The sequence below is a fragment of the Toxorhynchites rutilus genome, chromosome 3 (genome assembly GCF_029784135.1).
Source record: "Toxorhynchites rutilus septentrionalis strain SRP chromosome 3, ASM2978413v1, whole genome shotgun sequence".
Lineage (NCBI taxonomy): Eukaryota > Metazoa > Arthropoda > Insecta > Diptera > Culicidae > Toxorhynchites > Toxorhynchites rutilus.
In genome coordinates this window covers 155,736,664-155,749,104 of record NC_073746.1, presented here as the reverse complement: position 1 = coordinate 155,749,104, position 12,441 = coordinate 155,736,664, and the positions used below count along the sequence as shown (strand labels likewise).

The window sequence follows — 12,441 nt, the reverse complement described above, 5'->3', positions numbered from 1 at the left end:
GCTCACTCATGATAACGAGTTCAAATTCATGTTTCAGCTTATTGGGCACGTTTCACTCAGTGCAGACATAATGACAATTATACCCGGAGGCAAGGAAGAGAGCAAACCATGATCTCCTCTTTAGCAGGAGATGAATTCATTTAGTCTGTAGTTCTCTCAGTGATGCATATTAATTCTGAATATGAAACAGTTTTAAGTGTGTTTCAACGACAATTTGACAGAATATGAATTACCGCTTGCAGGTGAGCTCGAATGTGGCTGTTTGTCATAGACACCCTTGTTTAGATATCAACAAACTTCATGTTCAGAGCAAGATACTGACGAACACGTGTTGACAATTATTCCTCCCTCCGTTGTCGAGCCTGCCATCACTTCGCCACTTAAACATTTGTATGTTTATAACGCTACCGAGCAAAGTCGTTCATTATAACGATAACGTGTTGACGACGCTGCTACTACTCCCACGTTGTACAGATTAGCTCAATTTAAAAATAAGTACACTACGCCAAGCGGAGCCACGGTATCATACGATAGAAAACGAAAGCGCTAATCAGTAGATTCATTGAACTGTGAGCATTGTTCGCACAGTTGTGACCGTGAAGTCCAAATTTTGTTCTTCATGAATCGAGTTCGCATTGTGTTTTATTTTAATCAAGTAGACTCACCTATTTTGCCTAGCAGCCGTCGGGCGACCTGCAGCAGGTTCTGGCACTGATAACGCACTCGTTTCTCCTCGAATAACTCGAACGCCGTCAGAAGGTGACCCAGAACGTATCTGGAAATGAAGAATATAGCAATACATTGTTATGACAATTAATATAAGGTACACTGGGGCAAGTTCGGGGTAAGTTAAAACGGAAATCTCAACTTTCACTACGAATGATGGATTGACGTGATAAAAATATATGTAGTGAACACTATCTTTCAACCCAACTTATCATAACCATTACCAGAATATTGGAATGCTTTAACGCAATACGCGTCTTTGTTTACTTTTCCTTGTTTCGTGAAATCAAGACAAATATTTTAACGCGCTGACTCAATCAGTTCGAAAACACTAATCTATCAAAAATATCGCCAAAATTCAGGCGATATTCAGGTAATCAAATAGGTGTAGTGGTATTGGAAACTGAACTGAAAAATATTTTCCCGTATAGCTCTGAGCATTTGAACTCACCCCATGTTTTTACAACCCTGAGGTAAGTTGAAATCAGTGAAATCGACTATTTTTTAAACATTGTTGCAGATGCCGGACGTTATTTGTCGGTAATTGCTGTATTAATGAATGATGGTAAATCAAAAAATAAGAATCATTCATATTTCGTTCCTAAGTACGTACGTAGGGGTCATTCAAATATTAATATTACGTAACGCAATTTTTTTTTACTATTTTAGACTCCTTCTTGTCTACGTAACATGTAACAAATGGTCATTAAAATGTTTAGATTTATTTGGACTTATTACTAAACATATTTCCACAAGCCATCCGCTCCTCCCTTTTTGAGTGCGTTACGTAATATTTGAATATTTGAATGATCCCATAAACCTCATTAGTGGCCGTTTCGAGTGGCTCTACTCTGACATGAAAGCGTCTAAAATATTATTCTTGATGTTATTGTTACGTATATTAGTTCCTAGTATGTAGCGTCCATTTTGAGTGTATTAGACTACTCTTTCACGTGTAATGTGTAATTCTTTCAATTTAGTGTTCCATAAATCAGTTGTAGATTTTTTTTTATTTTATTTTTTTATCACCGTCTCGAATTGTTTATAATTCCTCAGACTGAATCCTTATATTAAATTCTTAATCCTATTTTTAAAGACAGTTTTGGACACGTTAAAATCGAACACAGCACAAGCACTATTGAATTCACGGAAACAGTTCTCTAAGGGGTTATGGAATCCGTAGGAAGTCCTATGGCGATTGATAAACAATAGATCTCGCTCACGTAGTTGTCGAAATGGTACATAGAATGATACATTATATAATAAGGATGGACAATCAAAATTTCCATTTAAAAGATCAAACACAAATATTTTTTGAAGGTTGGCACGCCTAGAAGCTAACGAATTCAACGCGATCAGTCTGCAGCGACTCAAGTAGTCGGGGAGATGGTCTGGATCTATCCAAGGCAGTTGTCGGAGAGCATATCTAATGAAACTACGCTGTACTCTCTCCATTCGTGTGATTTGGGTGCTGTGAAACGGAGACCACACGCAAACAGCATACTCCAAAATGCTGCGTACTAATGAAACAAATCCAAGGGCAGCAAACGCTTTAGCGGTAGTGACGCAGATATGCTCATTGAACCTTAGTTTGTTATCTAGGACGACTCCAAGGTCGCGAATGGAATCAACACACTCTAGTGTTTCAGGCCCGACTGAATAACGAAATTCAATTCGAGACTGCCGGCGGGTGAACGACACTGTTTTGCATTTTTTGATATTCAATTCCATTCCATTATCCTCACACCACCGCCGTAGCTCCTCTACGTCAGCCTGAAGCGCGCAACAGTCAAGATGGGATGTTATTGATCTATAAATTTTCAGATCGTCGGCATAGAGCAGTTTTCCAGCATTCAGTCGAAAGCTCAGGTCGTTTATGAACAAAACGAAGATAAGCGGCCCAAGAACACTTCCCTGTGGTACCCCTGATGTGATGGGAAAATATCGAGAGTGAGAGCCATTGATGTTTGCATACGCCCACCGTCCAGATAGGTAGGAACGCAACCACTCACACATCCAATACGGAAAACCTAGGTGACTAAGCTTCGCTACTGCAAGTTCGTGGGGAACCTTGTCGAATACTTCCGAAAAATCGAAGTAAATTGCATCTACTTGGTGTCTGAGCTCGATTTCCGATGATAAAAAGTTAGTGAACGTCATCAGATTAGTCGTTGTCGATCGTTTACTGACGAAGCCATGTTGATATTCAGATATCATCGGTTGACATGCGGTATATAAAATGTTATGAACTAGTCTTTCGAATACTTTTGCCACGCAACATAGAATGGAAATGCCACGGTCATTTTCAACGGCGTGATTGTAGTCTGATTTGAAGATCGGACAAATTGAAGCTGTTTTCCATTGATGCGGAAAAGTGCTGTGACGTAGAGACTTATTGAAAATGATTGCCAATGGTATCTGCAGAGACGTGGCGCATTCTTTCAGGAACAGTGGCGGAAGTTTATCAGTTCCAGAACCTTTAGACACGTCCAATTTACTCAAGGCAGATGAGACATCGTGTTGTGATATGTCAAACAGCGGCAAATTCAAATCGAAAACGGGACAATTCCTGAGACTGTCAGGCGAGAATGCTGGTGAGATGGTGCTGTGTACCTTTTCGAAATGATCTGCGAACAGATTTGCTATTCCTACCGGGGAATCAGCACTATTACCGTTGAAAGTCATCTCGGCTGGGAATCGATTTGAGTGCTTCCGATTGCGAATAAACGTCCAAAAATAGGAGGGGTTTCGCATCGCAGTCGTCTCCAGGTGGGCGATGTAATTTTGAAATGATGCGGTTTGAAGTTCGTGATACTGAGTCTCAATTATGCGAAGATTGTGACGATTTGCATCCGTTCGTTCTTTAAAATAACGTTTACGGGATTTGCGGACAGCGTTACGAAGGTGCTGCAGCTCGGATGTCCACCAAGTGTGCTTGTAGGAGTGTCTCGTGAATCGTCTACGTGGAACATGCTCATTGAAAACTGCATTCAGAGAGTCATAGAATATACGTACCGTCTCGTCGGTATCCTTACCGAGAAACAACGAAGCCCAGTCGATTGTAGATACAGCTCTATTAAGTTTTGCAAAGTTGCAGCGTCGAAAATCAAAGTCGTCGGTATCAATTGTGTTCCCAGGAGGTAGCAGGAAGTTGTCGTTGACATCAATACGAAGAACAAACGGCATGTGGTGACTATCGATTCTAAGTAGGGCAGATGGAGGCACGATTAGTTCAACTACGCTAGGATCGCTGACGAATGCCAGGTCTAGAAGGCGGCCGTTTGCGTTTGATAAGCTGTTGATTTGAAGGAGACCGGTGGCAACCATCGATTCGACTAGCATAGTTTCTTGTTCAGATGAAGCATTCGTTGGCAGCAATCCGTTAACGTCTTTATCTTTCTGCCATATTAAGCGGGGTAAATTGTAGTCTCCCACGACGACAATCGTGTCGGAATCCAAAGCGCGATCGCGAAGCTGTTGAACAGATGAGGAGTGCGTTGAATATGTCGCTGGTTCCGAGTTGGGCCGTATGTAAATGCCACACACATATATTGATGATTTTGGAAATATAACACAGACAACAGCTTGTTCGAGGTTGTCGCTATCTGCTAGTGCTACTGATTTGCAGTTGAGTTTCGTTTTAACCGCCACTAAAACTCCGCCCCCGCGTTGAAGATTGCTAGTGGCAGAGCTGCGGTCGCATCGGTATATGGCGTAGCTTGAAGTGAGCTCTGAACTGGAGATGTCTGGAGATGATAGTTCGATAAGCAAAATTGCACATTAAACTCATGATCAGAGATGTCAACCTTACTGAATTCTCAGAATTTCCCAGGCTTTCAAAACGTTCCCTGATATCCTGACAAACATTCAATTTTGCCTGATTTTGCTGAAATGATCCTCATTTGCCCTGAATTTTGGTTATTTTGTACTTTTTACTCCATCGAAATGAAATTTATCCGTCATAAATATACTGCCAATGTTTTCCTAGTTGAAAAATGCTCTCCGATTCGCACTTGTATAATGCTTACTTTTTATTTCGTTTATTATCCACTAGCTGACCCGGCAAACTTCGTCTCGCCCAAAATTTGTTTTTCGTTATCAATACCTTCAAACATTCACATTTTCTTACTAAGCGCAAGTTCATAAGTCCAATCGCAGAACTGTTCATAGATTGATCTTCTAATCGAACCCGTTGAATGTATCTGTTCCTAAAAATATCCTAGTACTTCTACCAAAACTCATCATTATAATATCAGATTATTTTCAGACACAATTCTCGTACAAGATTTTTCAAACACATGCAAATAACATGTTTCTCTGTTAAATGGAATAAATCCCTCCCCTCTTCTCCCCTTAGAGAGGGGAAGGAGTATCTATTCACCATAGAAACGTTTCGTGCCCCCAAAAATCTTCACATGCCAAATTTGGCTCCATTTGCTTGATTAGTTTTCGAGTTATGCAGAAATTAGGTTTTCATTTGTGTGGCAGCCTCCCCGCTGAGAGAAGGGGGAGGAATATCTAACCACCATAGAAACATTTATTGCACCCTTAAACCTCCATATGCCCAATTTAGTTCCATTTGCTTGATTAATTCTCGAGTAATGTAGAAATTTGTGTTTCATTTGTATGGCAGCACCCCCTTAGAGAGGAGGGGTGGAGTGTCTAACCACCATAGAATAATTTATTACCCCCTAAAACCTCCATATGCCTAATTTAGTTACATTTGCTAGAATAATTATCGAGTAATTCAGAAATTTGTGTTTCATTTGTATGGCAGGCCCCCCTTAGAGAGGGGGGTGGAGAGTCTAATCACCATAGAAATATTTATTGTACCCTAAAATCTTCACATGCAAAATTTGTTTTCATTTGCTGGATTAATTCTCGAGCAATGCAGAAATTTGTGTTTCATTTGTATGAGAGCCCCCTTTAGAGAGGGGGGTGGAGAATCTAGCCACCATAGACACATTTATTGCACCCTAAAACCTCAATATGCCTTATTTGGTTTCATTTGATTGGTTAACGAGTAATGTAGAAATTTGTGTTTGATTTGTATGCCCCCCCCCCTTGCGAAAGCAATGGCATTGAAACAAATTTTCATATACAGTTTTCCACTGAAGAACAAAACTCTCAATACTGAAAAATACCTTACGTCACTTTTAACACGGAAACAATAATTGAAATCACGAAAATTGAATGATCGATTGAAAGAATTACAACGGACGGCAGCAAGGCTTTCCAAATGATATTTCTCAAGGCCGAGTGGTTTGGTTTAGTTTTTCAATTTGTTTTTTTTCCAAGGCTAGAGGCGAATAAATATCATTACACCAATAAATTCAAACACACTTCTGAATTCACAGAAGCTCCATTCAGAAAAAACTATGGATGGGTTATACCTATGATATAACCGCAAGGTTGACGTAGGACTGCCGTTGGCTTAGTAATCATTTGTGTTTTTTCAATTAGCAATAATCGCACCTCGGATGTTCTTCATTGGGTACGATATCGCCGCTGCGTAGAGCTATCTTTCGTATGTATTGAATAAATTATTGATTAAACTAGTGAATGAATGAAACAATTTACGAATTCAATTGCAAACAAATTCCAATTCAGGTCAAATCATGCATAATGGTAGTGGTTATCGCAGCAAATACTTATCATCAAATCATCAAACGGTATGCTCAAAAGTTCAGTGAGCCAGTGACATGAAGTGATAAGCAGTCTTGAATAACCGAGCCAAAGCGTTGCATTTGTACCCGCTTTTGTAGACCGTGTTAGCAAAACCATTTCCGAAGTGTAAAAATGCATGGGAGTATAAAAGTACTGTCGAGATCTGCAATGCCGATTTTCCTAACTTATTGGTTTCGGAATCTGTGTTGGGAAAACACATTCCGGTTTGCAAACAAAGTATAGTAGAGTACAGAAGTACTCGCAGTTTGCATCTCATTTGCATTGCCAATTTCCCCACGCTTCATGGTTTTGAAATCCGTGTTAGGGATACATTCCGATTTGAAGAAACGCAAACGAGTCCAAAATTACCCGTTGATTGCATCTCATTTGCAATATCAGTTTCTGTAGGTTCCATGGTTTTGAAGTCTGTGCTAGGGAAATATTCCGATTTGCAGAAATGCAAGCGAGTACAAAAGTATCCGCTGCTTGTATCATTTTGCAAGACCGATGCCAGTTTCCCCAAGCTCCATGGTTTTGAAGTCTGTGTTAGGGAAACATTCCGATTTGCAAAAGCGCAAACGAATACAAAAGTACTCGTTGATTGCATCTCATTTGCAATGACAGTTTCCCCAGGCTCCATAGTTTTGAAGTCTGTGTTAGGGAAACATTCAGATTTGCAGAAATGCAAGCGAGTACAAAAGTACCCGCTGCTTATATCTATTTTGCAAGGCCGATTTTCCCAGGCTCCATGGTTTTGAAGTCTGTGTAAGGGAAACATTCCGATTTGCAAAAACGCAAACAAGTACAAAAGTACCCGTTGATTGCATCTCATTTGCAATGCCAGTTTCCCCAGGCTCCATGTTTTTGAAGTCTGTGATATGGAAACATTAGCACGTTTAGATATACTGGACATTTCACAATTATTCAATTGCTTATTTCAATAAAAATAACGTTTTATTCATTGTGATAGATGATAGATAGAAATATTTCATATCAGTTGATGCAAACATCATTGCGATCTATTAAGAAATGCTCGCCCCCATATATACCTATGGGACGTAGCCCTACGTCAAAATAAAAATCAGTAGAAATACAGATTAATTTGAAGTATCGGCCGACCTGGGTGTCGTGCTGAGAAAATTACTGAATGATGATCTTACCTTTTGCTTCCTTTTCCATTCCCTGCAATCGTAACACACTAACCGCGCAAATCTTTCTAATAAGTGAATAGTGAGCCTATTACGCACCAAGCTGTAAAAATGCCATTATTGTTCGATTTATGAAATAGTTGACTGGTAATATGGTTAAGGGTTATTGCGTGTTAACAGCTGGGACCTATAATGTGGGCCCATGTCGTGATCGGTTATTACGGAGTAATTAAAACTTTGAATTTTCTTTTTTTTTCTTCAATGCGACAGAATCCTTGAATCGTGGGAAATTGTGCCATTATTATTCCAATGAAAGCATTTTTACTTCCAATTATAGCACACCACTTGACTGGATTTCTACTCAGTTCTGTTCAAGATGCGATACGAATCAAGTGCAAAATTCGAGAAATCGGTGTCGATCGTCCGTCGGTTGGCCTCATATCTTGGATGTGATGTTCTGAATTCAAACTATCGGTTAAATATGCGCTTGTTTCGCTTACTGACAACTATCGGCATAGGTTGCCTGATGGTCATACATGCGATCTGGAGAAGTCGCCACGATGCACTAGAGAAACTTAAAATATGTCTTCTAATTACGAAAGACATCCAGTTAGTATCCAAGTTCTATAGCGTAGTTACCAGACGCCACGATTACCCGGTACTGTTGAGGGAACTTCAAGCACTGTTGGACGAGGTGCAGATGAACCCAAGCAATGAACCAATTTTACTCGAACACATGACTCGGTTGAACTTTTGGCAGCGAACCATGATCAGCTCCTATCGTACAGCTATGGCATTAGCGTTTGTATCAGCTCTCATACTATCTGCGATCAAAAAACAATTCATCTTGGTTGTTGAATTGCACATACCATTTGTGAACGAAAAAACCTTATTTGGTTATGCTATAACTTCTCTTTGTCATATGGAATTCTTCAAAGTTGCATCGCTCATATTTCCAGCATTCGACAGTTTCTTCATGATATTATGTCTCCCAATGGGAGCCATTATTGAGGCACTTGGGAATGAAATATGTGAACTGAATCAATTACAAGTCGAAGAAAGACATCCGAAGCTGATAGATGAAAAACTACGAAGGATTTATCGCATCCATCAAATGTTAGTCAAATACCAAAAAATGGTTGATGATCATTATTATGGACACAACTGGGTTTTAGTGACGGCAAATATGGTCGGAATGGTGTACAGTATATTTTTGGCGTATATCAAAGGTTACCTTCCAGCTTGCGGAATATTGATCTCCTTGGTCGCCCAAATATCACAATATTGTATATTGGGAACATACGTCGCCGCCAAGGTGAGAGTGCATAATCTCAATAAAATGCTTTTATCTTACATTTCACCTACAGAATCAGCGGATGGTTGAGAATGTGTACAAGATCCACTTTTACAAACTGTCAATACGTCATCAACGGATGATTGCACTGATGCTCCTTCGGGCTCAGAATGCCACCGAAATGAGCGCTGGTCGAATCATGCCTTTGAATATGGAAACATACGTTGAGGTTTTGAATTGATGGTTTTGGCTAGTTTACTCGTCCTAACTGTTTTTCTTCCAGGTATTGAAAGGAATATATTCTTATATAACTATACTTGCTACAGTAATGGATCAATCGAATTAATTGGAGTTCGAATGCATCAGTTGCACATGTCGCACAGGAATATCAAATGATTTTCTTTGATTATTAAGACTAAAAATTGAGCAAAATCGTTAAAAATTATTATGTTTGCACATGGCATAAAATAAAACAATTTAGAAGCACCTAAGAGACTTTGTTTGAATTTGAACTAGCGCGCATTTTAAAATTGTTAATGTATAATTTTCATCTGACTTATGTAAGTAGTGTTTAGTATTGTGTGTGTTTCCTGTGAACTTCAGTACATTTTTCCCATTTAATTCCCTTTTCTGAATTGAAGCATCGCTGACATCATACGTAACCATAATGATCTGAACAGATGTGAAATTTCAACCGGTCATTTTTGATTTAAGTAAAACGCTGAACATGCATTTGACTTAGGGGCACATATTGCATACACAGAAAAAATATCGATTTTAGACTTCCTTTCCGCGGACAAGCGTGGACAGCGACTGTACCCCGCCTTCATATTATATTTTATGTTCTTTTTATAAATATAAAACGAAAAAAGAAAAAAAGTATATACGAAACATAAAGCAGGCGGCAAAAACTGATATCTGGCGATCTTGAATTAGATCGATCACAGGAACGAGCAAAAAAATGTTTTGTGCGATTTTTATATACGGTCCATCGCACAAAAACATGTTTACCTGTATTCCTTTTGGGTGAGCATTTTTAAACAATGAACACCCCTCGTTTTGTAGGTGCGTGCCTTTAGTATGATAACTTCATTTTGATTTTGACGTTTGCTCTACGACATTGTGAACGGTGTCCAAGCAAAAAGCGAGCAACGCTCGAAAATTTCATTTGCGTAACGCGGAAAACTATGCTTCTGGCACGCGGAGGTGACATAACTGGACTTCAAGCATAGGAGTTTCACTCGGCGATGGAAAGTGGAGTGCTATTTCAATAGATCGAGAGTCGGATGGGGCACCGTTTCAATGGGGGGAGAGTGCCAATGGACGCTTGAATTCGGGAATCAGTTCTAAAAAGAACTGATCATGCACTGCTTGGATAAACGAGAAAAAACAGAATTGAAATATAAAAACATATGGTCGGTGTTAAGTCAAACCGGACCATATGACCAAGAGTTTCTTTTATTATCTATGTTAGTAATATGTAACCGATTACTCGCGGTTGGCTCGAGGTTAGTATTACTAGTGTTCTATTAATTGGGATGTTGCTGTCTCCAATACTCTGTACGTGTGCCCGACACGGGATACTTTACAAAACTCCAAAGTCCGGTCCTGCTACATCAGATTTGATGTATTATTCGTGGCATATATCGATTAGGATAAAGCGTTCTGGTTTTTGAACTAGTGAATTCTGAGTTAATTCGGGTGTTTCAGTTTTTTTTGTTCAATTGAACAATCAATAGTAAAACGTAGTTCAAAAAACAATAAAATAAATTTGGACGCCAAGTTGTTCAAATGATTCAAACTTCGTTTAATTTTTTGGTTTCGATCGTGGTTCAATCTCTCTAGATTATGTTTAACGACGGATTTCAGCGAAAGCTGAACTTTTTTTTGTCTGACTTCACACGCGTCTCTCTAATGCTAAGTTCTTCCCACTCTATAATTATCTCCCTCTCGCTCAAATCCTATCTGCTCACTAGAATTGTGGGATATCATGCCATTTCCGGATTTTAAAACGAATCGGAAGTTACCATCCTCGATTCCATAATGGCATCGGAATACGATATTCGACTTCCGCTGGTAAGACAACTGCACCCAATATCCATATCGTATGGGTTTTCAGAACAAGATTATATTCTATATTCCGCAATCTACGTTCATCTATTATTGACAAAACTTAGAAGAAAGTTCATTTGTATGTTTTTGAGCGGAACTGGAATTAATTAAATTAATCATTAATGTTCAACAGTCCGAAACAGCAAAAAGTCACTTCACAAAAGTATTTGACTAACAACAAACCATTCTTATTATGAAATAATCTCCAACTGATGATTCTTGTAGAAAATTTTCTCAATTTTACTATAACATGGTATAACTTTGTGTAATTTATATATGAAAACGCAAAAAAGTGTTTGTAGTGAGTCAAAATGTTTTCACATCACGCTGAAATGGATCGTATACGTTTCGTGACGTGACAACAACTTCTTGAAACAGTTGATACACCTCTATTTGTGAACCGTTCTTAACCAAATTTTGTGGGTTGTTGACTCTCATTGTTTGCTCAGAGAAACCCAAGTGCAAAAATGTCTGAACTTAGGTTCATCTGATAAACTAAAAAATGCTCTATTTTTGTGACGTGACAACGTTTCAAAGTGCCTGTTTTGCAAATGCTTGTTTCTCATAAATCACAAAATAAAACCTAGATCTATCCACAGTACTTTAAGCAAATATGTAAATATCAATTCAATGATACATAGACATTGAAGTTCGGTTAAGCAAGTGTAGAGATATCTCTATAAACATAATAGCACTGAAAACCTAAAATATTTTAAATGCGATTATGTAGTTTTTTAAACTCTGATAGCTGGAGCGAGACGACTTGAATGATGATGATGATAATGTTTTGAATTATAGTAAATGTTAGACTTTAAAATTTATCAGTTCATTCACCTATAGCCTTGAAAGAGACCAATTTGAAGAACTAAACTCGACCGTGAGAAAGGTCATTGCGAAAGGCTCGCTGTCATCTGGTCGCTAGCTATATGACTGGTGAATTGTGAATGCTGAAAAAATACGGCGGAGCTTAGATTGCAATATTTTGTCCGTAGAACGAATGCTGCATTTGCATATCGAACGACCGATTTACGCAGTGATATTTAAATAGTGTACCTCTCTGATACATACTCGACCACGAGAACACGATAGGAAAATGTGTATTCTTACAATATTTTATCATCGCGGGCCGTACGTCGGATATAGCTGCTATAGTGGCTTTAAACTTGAAAGTTCATTTGCCTGTAATGTAATGTATCTGTAATGACGATTTTCCCAGGCTTCACGGTTTTGTAGTCCGTGTTGGGTGGAAACCCTTTCCGATCCGCACAAATGCAAGCGAGTACAAAAGTACACGCAACTTGCATGTATTTGCAATTTCGATTTCCCCAAGCTCTTTGGTTGTGAAGTCTATGCTGGGGGAAACACATTCCGGTTTGTATATATATATATATATTTTGCATTCCGATGTTACTCTGGTTCCCCCTTTTGGTCGGTACAATTTGAAGAGCACAAATCGGGCCAATCAAAACGTGGGATTAAGATAATGATCGACAT

General features: G+C 39.0%; 1 protein-coding gene and 1 pseudogene across 10 annotated transcripts in view; both read right to left on the bottom strand.

The window, feature by feature from the left end:
- LOC129778253 (cGMP-dependent 3',5'-cyclic phosphodiesterase-like) overlaps nucleotides 1-12,441 on the bottom strand; it is a 177,604-nt gene that overhangs the window by 57,549 nt on the left and 107,614 nt on the right. For all 10 annotated transcript variants that reach the window (XM_055785035.1, XM_055785037.1, XM_055785034.1 and 7 more), the window contains exon 6: nucleotides 666-775. In XM_055785035.1, coding sequence (XP_055641010.1) covers nucleotides 666-775 — 110 coding nt within the window. The remainder of the gene's footprint in view (nucleotides 1-665; nucleotides 776-12,441) is intronic.
- LOC129780939 (U4 spliceosomal RNA) lies at nucleotides 6,170-6,246 on the bottom strand (annotated as a pseudogene).